General features: G+C 40.7%; 1 protein-coding gene across 1 annotated transcript; it reads right to left on the minus strand.

The window, feature by feature from the left end:
* Nucleotides 1-7,910: 7,910 nt before the first annotated feature.
* On the minus strand, nucleotides 7,911-15,338 carry LOC116684802 (transcription factor CP2-like protein 1). Its single transcript, XM_032510234.1, has 11 exons — nucleotides 15,177-15,338; nucleotides 14,918-15,070; nucleotides 14,190-14,300; nucleotides 11,888-11,994; nucleotides 10,572-10,623; nucleotides 10,373-10,466; nucleotides 10,197-10,287; nucleotides 9,723-9,805; nucleotides 9,381-9,523; nucleotides 8,663-8,714; nucleotides 7,911-8,549 (listed from the first exon to the last, which is right to left on the minus strand). Exons 1-11 carry the CDS (start codon nucleotides 15,336-15,338, stop codon nucleotides 8,512-8,514), a joined length of 1,086 nt encoding a protein of 361 aa, XP_032366125.1. The 3' UTR covers nucleotides 7,911-8,511.
* Nucleotides 15,339-15,623: the final 285 nt, after the last annotated feature.

The following is a 15,623-nucleotide window of genomic DNA, read 5'->3' on the forward strand; positions in this document are numbered from 1 at the left end:
GAGAACTGTAAGTCGTATAACTCATGTTGTCAGTTCACTTAAGCCTGTTACTGGTCTATAGTTCTTGCACATTTAAAGTAAGTTAGCTAGTGGTTCTGGTGTGCTCTTCACCTGTTAGCTCGTGGTTTTGGTGTGGTCTTCACATGTTAGCTGGGTTACACGTTACCAGCTCTATTCGCATGAGTTTTTTTTTTATTTTTATTTTTTTACCAAACTTCAGATTCTGTAATTCAATTGACAAGTGGATGGAACCTTAGCTAGAGAGAAGTTGTCTCCGTCTGTTTTAACAGACACACCTGGGGCCAAGTTGGACACCAGAATCAGCTTTCCAGTCCTAATCTAGTCCTCAACTTTCACATCATTTCACTGGAGTTTTTGTTATTATTGTTTATGTCATCAATACCATATTCAATCTAAATGGATGGGAATATATCTACTGTACGTTGCATTTGACGCACGACTAAGACAACTCAACAGATTCTGCATTCATTCACAGCAAATCATTGAGGCTTGATGGCGCTAACGTTAGCACATAGTAGTATGGATGGCGCTAACGTTAGCACATAGTAGTATGGATGGCGCTAACGTTAGCACATGGTAGTATGGATGGCGCTAACGTTAGCACATGGTAGTATGGATGGCAACATGATTGAAAATGAAGAAAAAAGGGCAGACAAGCAGCAATACATTCCCATCATCCTCGACCTTATCTGAAAGAGATGTAAACAGTAGGCATCAAGAAAGACTCCTGGCCAATGTGCTGGGGAACTTCCTCATTAATGTCAGTTTGTTTATTCATATTTAATCCTTTATTTTCTTTCCAGAAGCCATATTTGAGCACACGTACATACATGTAGATTCATTTACATGTTAGGGGGAAGATTAAAAATAGAAACTGGATCTGTGAATTCTTACAGATAACAACTGAATTCATATCTTGCTAATGAGTCAGAATCTTATTAACCTGGAGTCCCAGTGTCTGTCATAATAATAATCATATATGTTATGTTTTAGGCCTATTGGCAGACATCCATTTAAAATGTAGCCATTGCCATATAAAGACGTACCCTCCATGTCCACTGAAGTTCCTCAGCGTCTCTCTAGTAACATTTGTGTGCTCCAGGTAGCTTTGCAAAAAATATTGTTGTCATTCTAAGGCTACTTTTACTTTTATACTTTAAGTAAATTTCCAAGCCTGTACTTTGTTACTTTTACTTGAGTAAAGAAGTTTAATCAGTACTTTGACTTTTACCAGAGTATTTTTTAACACAAGTATCTGTACTTCTACTTAAGTACGGAAAGTGAGTACTTTTCCCATCTCTGACTGTATGTATACTGACGGTCTATGGCGTATAGGCTATTCTATCTTGGAATATATATATTATTGGTATATTACACATTAAGTAGGCTACATGGCACTTTAACGCGTTCTTTCAGTGCAGCCGACCCTTCCCTTTGATACGTCACTAGACGGCGCCAGTAACAACCATAGACTACATAAAGAAAGAAATACCAGAATCATTAATTCACCTTTTTTTTGGTTGTATATTTTGTCTTACATTCTGGAAAAGTTTAGAAGATTATTTGACCTCTAAAACATCACATACAATTACATTAGAAGGGAAACATGTGTTTTACATTGTTTGAATGTAAAGATAGGAACTTAAGTCATATTGTTCATCTTTTCATATTACTGGGGAAATTTCATATCCATAAATCCATAAGTTCTCTAATTCAAAACCCAGCTTTAAATTATTTCAAATTGAAGTTGATATTTACTTTGAGTCTGTTAATTTAACAACAAACAAAAAGCTATATATATATATATATATATATATATATATATATATATATATCTGACATACACTCAAAGATGTTTAATTAAAGATTTATATTGTAACACTTTATTTTTCTTTACAAGACTGTCACATTTTTATTTCTAGTTCTTTTTTTTTCTTTTTATCATGACCACTTTTTTCTTTTTTGTAATTATTTACATTGTAACTGAGATGTCTGAATTTTTGTTATGTTCCTTGTTAAAATAAAGCGCAAAAAAAGAAATATATCTATATATAAAGTTAGAAATGTATGTAATATTGTTAATCTTTTTATTTTATTGGGAAAGTTTCACATTCCTAAATCTAAGTTTTCCTACTCTAAACCCTGTTTTAAATTATTCCAAATTGAATTTGATACTTATCTTGAGTCTCTGAATTTAATAACTAATAAAAAAAAAAAGCTAGATTCATTTTTGATATATACCCCAATCTATTGAATGAAACACTTATGTTTTCACATTTTATACACCTTTACAAATCTGTCACATTCTTCTTTTTAATTTTTTAATTTTAATTTTTTTACTTTACCATTGTCTACCTCATGCTCTTATTTATCGTGTACTATTTTTATTACTATCGTTTATTGTTCTCTCTGTTCCATAAGATCTTTTATTTGATCTGCGTTGTCTGAATGTTTGTAATGTTATATTAATAAATAATAATAAAAAAATAGACTACATATATAGGTCTATGGCATAGACTGTATATTAATATTAACGGTCTATGGCAGTGTTGCCAAGTCCGTTCATAATAAAGTTCATTAAAAAAAAATCTTTTGTCAATGTGTTCATTCTTAGTATTACATGTCTAACTTTTGTTTATTTCTTTATAGGCCAGCAGAGAAGGACTGAGCCCTGAAACCATGGAGCCCCTTTTTAATTTTTTTATTAATATTTTTTTTTTTTTAGTGACTTATTTATCAAACACTTTACAAGCATATCTTAATGCATCTTGCACTACATTTGCACTACATCCTTATCTTTTTTGTATTTTTTTCAGTTGTTTGAATATTAACGTTTTGTAATGCCATCAAGTTTGCCTGTTTATCCATTCCTACTAATATAACTTTTGTATGTAGTGTGTGTATATACAGTACATACATACACACAAATGGTACGGGTAAGGTTATGGGAATCTAATCTTTTCTTAACGTTCTGGGAACGTTCGTTTATGGTTACAGCGAACGTTCCCCTCTAAAGGTTGCAAGACCGTTCTGTAACGTTCGCTGAGGGTTGCAACGCTAAGGGAACGTTCGCCTAACGTTCTCTAAAGGTTGCAACGTTCTCGGAACGTTCGCCTAACGTTCACTAAAGGTTGCAACGTTCTCGGAACGTTCGCCTTCTCTAAAGAACTAACTCTTACTAACTTTCAGAGAACGTTGGGGGAACGTTCCGAGAACGTTCGCTGTAACCAAAAACGAACGTTACCGGAACGTTAAGAAAACCTTCCAATTAACCAACAGACAACCAAACTACAACCAAAACAAACCTTCAGGGAACGTTCCCGCAACCAAAAACGAACGTTCCCAGAACGTTCTGGGAACCAAAAATTAGGCTCGTTCGAGATGAACTGCGCCTCGCCTGTAAAGTGGACGAGAGCAGGCGGCAGCAGCGGGGGGCGGGGACAAAAAGCTGCGGCAAAGTCGGACAGTTTCCATCCGATTCCAGCCGCCTTCAGGCTGGACAGGAAGTGATGAAAACACTGTGGTGCGATTCCAATTTAATAAAATCTAATCAGACCAACATATCAGCTTGTACACAGTCTCCAGTTGTTTTAGTTATGACAGAGTAGCTGGCAAAGTGCTCTACATGCGACCTGTTGCTGATTTTAATGAACAACACACTGGAGATGATCCGTGATCTGAACGGATTTATCTCTTTGACTTCTAAACTTAACTATCAGCCTCACAACATGTGTTATGTACAGAATAAGTCTTTAAATCAGACAAATAGCAATTAAAATCCTTCCGATTCAAAAACAGTAAAAAGTTTAGATAAAACGTCATCATGTTGTAAACCAATCAGCTGTTAAATCAGCTGAGAAGCCGGCGTTTCCCAGCATGCTCTGGGTCCGCCTGGCGCTTGCAGTCGGTGAAAAGCAACTGCGCCGCCTGCGTCTCAGAACTGCGGCCCCTTGCTCTCGTGAGATTTCCCCCACGTGTGCGTGTCAGAGCAAGTCGGGATCAACTCGGACAACTCCACACGGCATTCAACGGGCGCCGATCGCCGGTGATCGATTCTGCGGTGGCTCATCTGCGCAGACGAGCCTGGCTCGTTCGAACTGGGATTGTTAGCTGGGATTTTGTTTTTTTGTTTTTGCTAAAGTTGCTTAAAAATATTGGTAGTCGCGGGTCGCGGTTTTCTTGGGCTTGTTGCTTGTTTGGGCTTGTTTCCAGCTTCATAATAAGTTGTCAAGCAGATATTTTCTATATGTTATATAAACGTAGGAGTTTGTCTTGCCTGTTTCCTCGGTCCCGCCCCTTTCCCCATACACACTGGAGACAACAGAGTTATTTCCCGCCCAGCTCCTACTTCTAATTGGCTCTGACCCAGATGGAAACGAGTACCAGCCAATCAGAGGCAGAGCAGGGCAGTCTGTTGTTTTCTGGTTAGGAAAATGCGCGAGGAGCGACTGATGGTGACTGGACTGTAGGAGAGGTTTTGGAGGAATAAATACCCGGGATAAAGTGGGCGAAATACGGGAAGAAGTATAACAAAGACTGGGAGGAAGAGAAAGGAGGAACTCTAAATCACTGTACAAAGTGTATATTTGATAGCCCATCAGTTTTCTAATGTTAAATAACGTTAAAAGGTGGTTTAACTCCCTCCTGTGGTCATCGTCCTGAAGCTCAGGGAGAGAAAATGAAACTAACGTGTGGACAGTTTACCAATCTGTCCACGTGGATGGAAATTGACAACCCGTCCGCACGGATTGGAAAACCGTCACACAGTTTATTTATTTTTCTCTTCCAGGATCTTAGGGGGGGGGCTCTGTAAAATAAATTCGCTTGTTTTGGGCTTGTTTTCACAGGCCTGGTTGCTTATTTGTCTCGCAAGATCTGGCAACACTGGTCTATGGTCTATGGCAATGTTTCCCAAACTTAGGGTCGGGACCCAAAATGGGTCGCTGACCCGTTTTATTGGGTCGCCATTCGGCAGAGTAAAATGCATATCAATCTTATGTGAATGAGCGTTTTTTTTTTTGCTACACTGGTCTGTTCAGCTCAGATGCTGTGTGGGGGGGGGGGTTTCTCTCTCTCTCTCTCTCTCTCTCTCTCTCTCTCTCTCTCTCTCTCTTCTCTTATCCTAGGAGGGGATAAGAACATGAGTTGAGAAAGGGGTGAGACCCAGAAAGGAGAAGAGAGACCTTTTCTGTTTTTGTTTACTTTTATAATGGAATAAATGTACTTCATATACATTTAAATTCATGGTTTGTTCCGTCTTTTGTCCACAGATTAAAAATGTAGATGTTACAATGATTCATGGTGTGTTTTTGTAAATTCGGGTCCCGGGGACACACCAAATTTCTCTTTCGGGTCTTGAGCTGAAAATGTTCGGGAACCACTGGGGTATGGTAACGACAGAAGTGGCTGTCGAACATCCCGTCAGAAATGATATCGGCGCTAATATAGTTATTATCTCTGGTGCATGGTGCATATCACTGTCTTTTTTTGGGTGCTTAGAGGATATGTTCACAGGTTTTGAAGTCTGTGTCAAAACCAGGGGCGTTTCTAGGACTTATCGCCCCATTTTAATAAACTGAATGCAATGCAACACAGTGATTAACAGTTTATGTTTATTTTAGCCCCAGTTTAGATGTTATTCAGATGGCACCAACATTTGGTTTAATCATAAGTGGTATAAGTGTGTGTGTGTGTGTGTGTGGAGGGGGGATTTCAGCTAACCGCTAGCTGAGACAGCAGGTAAAAAACCCTCAAAACTGAAAATAATTAAAAATGCTAGTTAACATTAACACAGGCACAGGCTAATTACTTATTATAGTCTGTTTTTTGCGTCTAGTTTCGCTACCTGCCTTGTGTTTTCCGGCCTCTGAGATCGTCGTCCACTCTGACGTGTCTCACCTGTTGGATCACCTGTTCCTTCCTCCTTACCGCCTGGATTTAACCTGTGTGTTGCCGTTGTCTCTCCTCAGATCCTTTTGTGTGTCTGCCGTTGACCTGTTTGGACTATTCCCTTTGGTTTCAGGTTCCCCTTTTCTCTGTGGACCCTTTTTTTTTTTGATTTTAGACATTTTGGACTTTGTCTTCCTCTTCCTGGAGTTGTTTGTTTTTTGCATTTTTGGTTTTGTCATTACCGTTTTTGTGAATAAATCCTTGTTAAACTACTCCTGCCTTCCTGCCTCATCTCTGCGTTTGGATCCTCACTTCCTTAAAGCGTAACAGCCGCCTCAATTAAAGTTAAACACAAATGGAAAGTACCACAACAAGCCACCGTGTTCTGAACAGACGCATTATACAATGATGTTCATTCTGCAAAACGCACAACCAGTCAGCCCCCATTCAGCGCCGCCAAGTCCTGCAACTTTGGACTTCACTCTTTTTCTGTTGGGCTGCCATTCATGTCATGACTCCTGCATCTTGAGCCTGTTTGTCGTGTTTCCTGAACACATCCCTGCTGGTTATCACCTCTGCACCATGTAAGCCATTCCCTGCGGATCGCTAGCCTAACCAGTGTGTGTAGCTCTCGTGTCAAACCTCTAGTTTTTGGAAGTCTCTTTGCCTGTCACTAACCTGCCTCCTGTTCCTCTGTCTACAGTTAACCACCTGGATAGAAACTCACGCTTGTCTGGTCGACAACTTTATTATATATATATATATTTTTTTTTTTTTTATTATACTTTATTAATCCCACAAGGGGAAACTACACTTTTCACTCTGTTGTTATTACACACAGGCCTGAATTACACACACATGCTCAGGACCTACACATGCACAAATGGAGACATGTCAGAGTGAGGGGGCTGCCCATGGAAAGGCGCCCCGAGCAGTTGGGGGTTTGGTGCCTTGCTCAAGAGCACCTTGGCAGTGCCCAGGAGGTGAACTGGCCCCTCTCCAGCTACCAGTCCACCACCATACTTTCGATCCGTACGGGGACTTATGACTCCTCCGGTTCCCAACCCAACTCCCTATGGACTGAGCTACTACCACCCCACAGTTGCATTCTGGGATCTGTACAAACTCCCAGCCTGCCTGTTCCCCCCCACTCCCAACCATCTGGACTTACCCGCTTCCATTTTCAGACTACAAATACTCCCCTTGTTATTCCAACTCACCTTGTCCTGGTCTGCTTCTGGGTTCCAGTACTAGACAAATTGTGACGATTCCACAATAAAGAACACCATTTGAAACACAACAGTTCCACTACTGTATGCTGGGGGAGAAATAGAGCACTCTGACAGTTTTTAGCCTCATTTCCAAATTCATCACCACAGCTAAACTCTCCTCCGCTTGCTGCAAAATGTGGATAATTATAGTAGTCTGTGCCTTTTTATTCAGCATCACCCTAGCAATTATGTGCGTATTGTCAGGAAAATAGCGTAAATAAATGCGTCAGTTCATGTTGCAGCTAGCCTGAGGTCTACATACACACACAGGTTGGACAGGAAGGGTTGAAACGTCTTTTTGCAATAAAGGGGCATTTGCAGGGATACAGGTATATGTGACTTAAAAAGAAATGATCTGTATTTTAGAGACACTAATGCAGTGCATGTTCAAAAAGGGCCTGTTTGGAGCAAGCCGATTGCTTGGCCTGTGGTACTACGGCTCGCAGGTTCCTCCAGAACCATCGTACCTCAACATTACTTACAGGACCCTGAAGTACCTAATATGCAACTTAACTGTATACTACTGACTTACTGTGTACTTCTACTGTAGAGGAAAACATTGTACTATTGCGTTTACTTGCACCTGACTGCTTTGTAGCTACTTATTTTTCAGTTTAACTTCTATTGTTAGCCTCTATTTTCAAGTTTTACTAGCATTTTCATTACTTGAATAAAGTCCGTTGACCTCTAGAAAACTGCAGAATACTTTATTTTGAGTGAAATACACACAATCATAGAGCCATGGCAGTCCAAAGCATCCTTCCAAACTGCAACACAGGGTCTGAATTTAAACATCCAGAGGTCTATGTGCATTCCCACCTCACTTGTATTAAATTTCACATTAGAATTTTCAAGAAAATAGGTCGTAGAGCAGAACGGCTAACAGGAACATGACAGCATTATGCGGGACATAATTCATGAGCATAGAGCAGGGACATCGCATTACATCCAAACAGCATGGTACAGTTTGTTCATTTGTCTTTTCTATTTGTCGGCGTGATGGTGTGAAACATTTACTCTGCTTTATTTATCATGAAAGTCCCTCACGTTGCATTTTTAGGTGTTGACCAAAAATGTATGACCATGTGAAGGAGTAATACAGCAGGGGTTCCCTCTGAAAACTGCACTAGACATTTCAAGCATGAAAAACTAACTTAACAACAGGAATAAAACAAAACTATAACACAGGAACAATGCAACAAAATCAACAGTGAACCTAAAGGTTAACAGTGTTTATAAAAGCACCGCAGTCTTGAAGGAATTATATACAAGCTGTACAATTCCACTGATTGTCAGAGAAAAAACCTCGAGGCTCCGGAGTACCTGTCGGTCACTTCAACACGACGTGGAAGCCATTAGTGTTTTCATCTGGGAAACAGAAAACAGTCAGAGATCATTCAGAGACTGCCAATCAAGCTACACAGGGTGGACACTGAATGTCCAACAGTGAGTTGTGAAGAAGTTGACTTTAAAATAATGACCTCTTATGATGCTGAGGATGAAGCTTGTTTCATCCCTGAAGTTCTGCACCATCTGAAACAAAGGGATCGACCGACGTGAGCACAGATCACTTCCATTTCCAACGTGCTGCAAATTAAAATCTCCACATGGTTGAATATCATGTTTAAACCCAACTCCCCAACAACAATCCTTTAACGTGGGATTTCCTGGCCTCGAAGAGGCAGTGTTAAATAGTCGGCTCTAGAGGAAAGCGTTCCCCACTGATTCTATACCGTTGTTGTTACTCATTTACGTAATTACACCTTGACCAAATACATCAATGTCCATATTTTTGTCAATATTGTAGTGTTGACAATTGTTGCTTTAACAAAATACTTTCATTTTAGATTTCAGATAAATAATCATCAATAATGTGGATATAATGACAAAGTGGGTTAAGCCACGATTGAACAGTCCGGTAAGTTAGGAAAACTGAATCAATGTAATGTAAGGCAGCCTGTTAAACCAGAAAAAGACAACACTCATGCAAATGTCCTGATATCTAGTCTCATGTCTTGATAACAACGATATAATATTATTATATTGTCCAGCCCTACATTTAATACTGTATGGTGAAATCTGACTTGAACTATGAATCAAAGTCTACACTAAAGGTGTAGACCTTACTCCACAGCGGAGATAGGTCTGCCAATGCAAGACTATTCATAGTCATAGTTCATAGAGGAGGTGTAAGGATACCTCGTCAGAGACTAAGATGTGGATCCCGATGGGCTTCTGTCTGTAGATGTGCGTTATTTGCTGTGGAGGGATGCTGTACAGCGAAGCGATCTTTTCGGAGAGGTCCAACAGTGTCAGCTCCTCCAGGTACAGAGCGTGGTAGACTGCAGGGAAGACACAGGGGACACAGGAGGACACACATGAACCAGCTCCATGTACAAATCCAGGACCACATTAGAGCACACATTTCCCCTTTCCGTTTTATTGATGTTCACAAAGATCTCATCTTATCTTCCTGTATGGTGACTTATGTTGTAAAACATCCTAAGTATTAGACGTCTCCTATGCAGTATGTAGACTTACTGTCTCCCGCCCCTGGCTTGGTGGTGGGTTGATGCCTGGCCTGCTGCTGACACACATAGATGGTGAGACGGGGCTGTATACACCTGGAATATGTGAGCAGAGACTGTGTTACAGGTGCTCAGAAGAACACGCCACAGTAGTAGTAGTAGAGAAGGTTCTGTTTCTGTCAAAGTTCTCCACCTACAGTCCTTCCTTAAACCTAACTGTCCCGTTCTTGTGCCGCATGTCACTTAAACGTCCTGACTCAGAGTGTCGAAAAGGGATGCCAAGAATCCAGAGCAGGCCCATCTAAATATGACGCCGGAGGGCTAGACGCGAGTCCCGAGATAGTCTTAATACAATGCGAAAGCGTCGATTCAAGCGCCAAAGGTACCTGACAAGCATCGCTTTATGACGTGCTGCGGTGAGACTGGGTAAGAAAGCCGAATGAAACTGAATTTGCTGAGCACATAGAGGTGTATCTTAATGTCTAACCTTCCTTTCATTGTGTTGAAGAGGCGAATACCATCAGCTGGACCGCAGATCTGGATCAGATCCTCCCTGCTCATCCTCAACAGATCAGCACCTGCGACAACAGCAGAAGATCTATTCTGCTTCGTTCCTGCTCAGAAATATTCGGTGAATGATTGTTTTTTTTTACCCCCTGTTACCTGAGAAGCTGCAGAAGAGCCTTGAGAAAGGAGAGAACCTGTGTCGGTGCAGCCACTGCTGGGCATCCTGCGGCGGGGTCGACGGCAGAAGGTGCTACATGTCAAAAAGAAGAAGAGCCCCTGAATTGATTATAGCAGCACAGCATCCACTGTCTCCCAATAATGGCCTAAAGGAATATCAAAGTTCTCTATAACGTACCTCAGAGCAGCCGGGCAATAGCAGCTCCCCATGCTGGTTTGGAGAAGAATTACTACAGAAATGTACAGAGGAAGAAAGAAGAGATTGGAGCGATCATTTCTGGGTTTTGATTGTACTTCCCTGTTGACATCTGTCTGTCAATCTACTGAAAAAAACAAAGTGCCCACACAGTTTTGTCTGATGAACTGGTACCCCTTCATAATGCTATTTATAATAATAATAATAATAATACATTTTATTTAACAGCGCCTTTCTAACACTCAAGGACGCTTTACAGAGAATAAAAGACAGATATAGGGAACATAAAAGTGTAAGTAGTAATTTTAGGCCTTTATAAAGGTGGATATTGTTCATATTCCGCCAGATGTCCTTCTTTTCAGCCAGATGTCTGTCCCCGTCCTCTGTCTCTGTGTTGGCGTTGTAACCTCTGGTGGATTCATGAGGACTATGGTTACCTGGTCCTCAGATCTCTGCAGGGTAAATCCAGACAGCTAGCTAGACTATCTGTCCACTCGGAGGACTATGGTTACCTGGTCCTCAGATCTCTGCAGGGTAAATCCAGAGAGCTAGCTAGACTATCTGTCCAATCGGAGTTTTCTGTTGACGACTACTGAACATACACATGTTCCACCAAAACAACTTCCTTCCTAGAGACCATTAGCAGCAGCACTGTGGTGCTTAGCACCACCCAAGATGATTGTGATTGGTTTAAAGAAATGCCAACAAACCAGAACATGTTGTTCACCCATCCCAGAATGCTGTGTGGACTAGCAAGACCTTTCTGTGCGGGGCTGTGGAGGAAGGTCTGGCAATGGGAGACTAGCAATGGTGCTAGCACTAGCCTACATGAAGCTGAATATTTGACCAAGGTGACTTTTAACTATTTCAACCATTTATCCAGTACTTATCACTAATAATTTGAACAGTGTAGTGTTTTGTGTTCAGGTGTTACAGTTGACTGAAGATGTGAATATATTCTTTGAATCAAATCATAATTTCTAAATTTACAAATGCCGTTAGTTGAGCTACTCGGCTATCTTTCCACGTTCCCACTGGGTACTCACTGGGTGTCATATACCCCTTGTTTGTCAACCACTGTCGTACAGCCCAGGACGAATTGAGTCATCCTGGTGGGCACCCATAGAGGGAGCTGTTACCATTGTTAGTGTAACACCACGGGTACACTGACCAACCCCAAGCCTAGAAAGACCATTTCCAGATTTCACAGCCTCTGTAACCTTTAGTCCACCTGGACATTAACCTACAGTTTTCCTACAGAGCTCTATGAATTAGGTCGATGCCAAATGCTGACTCACCCATCGGGGAAAGAACAGGAAGTTGAGCCGTGGTAAACTGGTGATGGAGTGCTGCTGCTGCTGCTGCTGTGGCTGGTGACAGTCAGGGCATCGGGCCAAGGGGAACACTAGAGAAAAACGCGCTTTTTGGATTATGATTCTGACATATCTTAGCACAGAGACTACATGAGTGACATTTCTAAAACTAAACATTATGGAAACCCTATTAAAGCTGCACTTATCAGTATTTTTATAACAACAGATAAAATGATCAAATGACGAAACCTACAAGGATTACAGTTTTTCTCAATTGCTAAAACACTAAAAAACCCGTTTGCTGAACAAAGCTCTCTGGATTCATTTAGCTAATTGTGCAGTCTGTTGTCAATACCTTAAACCAGGGATCTTCAACCTTTTTTAGACCAGGGACCCCTTAGCTGAAAACGAGACAGAGTAGGGACCCCCTACAGAATACATTGTGTACAATTGAGTTGCAGATTAAACTTGGCCCAATGGATAAAAATAAATGGAAATTATTTATACTTCATGTTTTAACGTTAAACATACATGTGGAAGGCACAGTGAATCTTTAAGCTTAACTGTATACCTACCATAGTTGCTACCTTATATAGTAAGCTTATTTTCAATATGTAAACATGTTTTTCAAAAATAGGCCAATTTATCTTTGTCTTAAATGTGAAAATATCTTTGCTATTGATATGTTGGATTCAAATAATATGTTTTCAGACATTTTTATTTTTTGAAGACATATTTCCAAGACATATTCCTTTAAAATAATTTAGCAGCCCCCCCTTCACTAACTCTAAGGACCCCCTAGGACCCCCTGAAGATCTCTGCCTTAAAGCATTTCACATGGTAAAACCCAAGCAGCAGATCTCTCCAAACACATTGTGTACTCTAATGCACATTGTCATCCATACCGGTAAACACAAGTGGCAACAATCAAATGCAAATAGAGAACACGTGGCATTGATTGAACACAACCACTCAAAATTGATTTTACTTGTTTCAAATGTTGTGACACAACCAATAAAGGCCGGTTCAGAGAGCAAACAGGTTGCCTCAGGAGGGGGAATGTTGCTCGTGATGTGGACAAAGTGCCTGACCCAGCTCAAAGACAAGAAGAAGCACATTGATCACATGTTTACTTCTTTGATTCGTGTCCTTTTTAGTAGTATACTGTAGTACAGTGCAGTGTGGGCTGTATACTGTACAATGAACTCATTGTATGGCCCTGAACATTGGGCTTTCACTTTGTTACAGTACTGGCTGCTCAATAGATTTGGACTGGTTGCAGGTTCATATCAACTAAGAACAAGAACTACAGTTTCACAGAGACAGAGGACAAGTTTTTGAGATGCAGGGTACAGTACTGTGTGTACAGTACTGTGTGTACAGTAATGTACACACAGTACCGTACACACAGGGGTACAAGCAGAAGCTCAGAATATAAAAGAATAAAAACAATGCCAAAGACAAAGCATTGATCATTTGGGATCAGTTTGGAGCTACTATAATCGAACATCTTTTCGTTCATCAGAAGACAATAATAGAGAAATATGAAATTTGTTCTGAGATAAAAAATGTACTTCTCCCTGAGAACTATGTCTATTCGTTTCACCTAAGTTCAGTGGTTCCATTTTATACCGCTTTATAGCGAGAAACGTTAAACTTTTTACTCTATGTGACTAATACAGATTGTGCATGCAAAACAAATTACCAATTTTACAGAACATGATCTATGGACAAAACCAACCAACAGTATATAAATAGTAAACCCTCTCAGCGCTCTGAAAGAGGTCAAGCTAACATAATAAGTACCTGGAATCCTTTTTTACAGACGTTCCTGTATTACTTGTAGTATTCAGTAAAGGATAGAAGTACTTCTTTCAGCACTGGTGTTCAGTGATCTCTTATTTAAAGGTTCCTAGCTTCGTTAGTTTTCTATCCAGATGAATGACAAACCAGATTAACACAAGAGTTAACTGAAAGTGCCAAGTCACGTGATGTTCAAAGACACTAAAGTGATGCACCATGGGTCGTCCAATCATTGACAAGGCTCAGCACCGAAGGAGCACACTCCAAAAGGAGCGAAGCAACATATTAACATGTAGTGACGGGCTGGTTTAAAGTGTAACGTGAGAGGAGGAAAACACTGGGACAGCAATAAAACGTCGGCATGGCTTGAGCGCTCATGAGATCAGATAAATACCACACAGGAGTTTACCGCTGTGGGATCAATGCACTTACACCCGTCCAGTGCTACTGACAGAAAAACAGCAAACAGAGGTCCTCTACGCACCTCTCTCAGCAGCGTGTTGTCCTGGGACGGCTGGTACCTCTCTCGGTCCTGCGGGGCCTTTTTAGCAATCTTCTCCCTGTCCGTCTTCAGTTTGCGATCAGCTCCTTTAGGCTTCCCAACAACAACAAAAATCACATCTACATTAGAAGTGGTTATATAAAATATCAAAAACACAGAATTGCATTTGGTTTTTTTGTATGTCATGTGCATATGTGTTTATCTCGGCATTCTGTGAATAATTTAAACCAGGTCCTGTGTTTCATTTTAGTTCAGAAAATAAGGATCACGGAAGGAACTTCAATGCAAATACAGCGTTAACGCAAATGGATATTTCAGTCTGTGGTTTCTGGCTTTTAAATCTAATTTTTGGGTCTTTCTCTAGTCTATGTAAAATCCACTGATCAACAGTCTATCTATTTCTGCGTGTTGTATTATCTGAGAAAGGGGCTGGGGAAATAAGATTTTGTTTCCTTTCCAACCATGGAACTGTATTGTGATATAGCCAATAATTTGTGGTTTAATAATGAAATATGTCTGTGTCCACGAGTGGAATTAAAACAATGTGAAGTGTTGAGTTTTGAATGTTGTTATGTCTCTATTGACATTGTTGCTGGGATGTATTGAATGTGGTTTTGGTATTGTGATCATAGTATAATGTGATGATTATTAAAGTAGAGCATAACTTTACACACGTTTGATGAGGATAGGCAGGCAAGTAGTACTCATACCTTGAAGACTTTGACCTGGCAGCTGGATGAATGGACATGTTCCATGTATTCCCCGTGCTCATTGGTGGTGAATGTGTCCACCTGGATACGGAAGGGCACTCCTTTCTCCCCGCCGTGCTTCCTGGGGGTGAACTCGGTGCTGATGCAGTTGACCTGAGAAAACATGACCAAGGTGGGGTTTGATGACCATAGGTTTAATGTGATGTAGACGTTAAAGACTCCCCCAGACGCGTGACCAGAATGGAGCGGTCAGCTGTACCTGGATGAAAACAGAAGCGTTCTTGACAGGATCCCAGAGGAACTCGATGGTGTTGAGATGCAGAGGGTGTGAATGGGGCTCCACTAGCCCCACTGACAATGGGACATCTGCAAACAGTAAGTCAGGCACTTTACGGTTACTATAAAGCACCGAAAAACACATTTTCATAAAAACCTAGCTTTTTGCTATAAGCGATGGGGTCCTAACTGAACACACTGTTTATTTCACATTGATGATTTCTATCTGTGCTGTTTTATCTGTGTTCTTCGAGTCTGGATCAACGGAAGTGCATTTCCAGGATAGATGCTTCAGAACAGCATTACTCTTAGAATCCTACAACTGAGTCTGGATCTCATCTTGATAAACAGAAAGACTAAAACTGAAATTAAGACCTTCAAGAAACATTGGTTTCAGAAAATTGAAGCCACACTGAAACTATATTGCCAG

This window comes from Etheostoma spectabile, unplaced genomic scaffold, assembly GCF_008692095.1.
Source record: "Etheostoma spectabile isolate EspeVRDwgs_2016 unplaced genomic scaffold, UIUC_Espe_1.0 scaffold00569331, whole genome shotgun sequence".
Classification (NCBI taxonomy): Eukaryota; Metazoa; Chordata; class Actinopteri; order Perciformes; family Percidae; genus Etheostoma; species Etheostoma spectabile.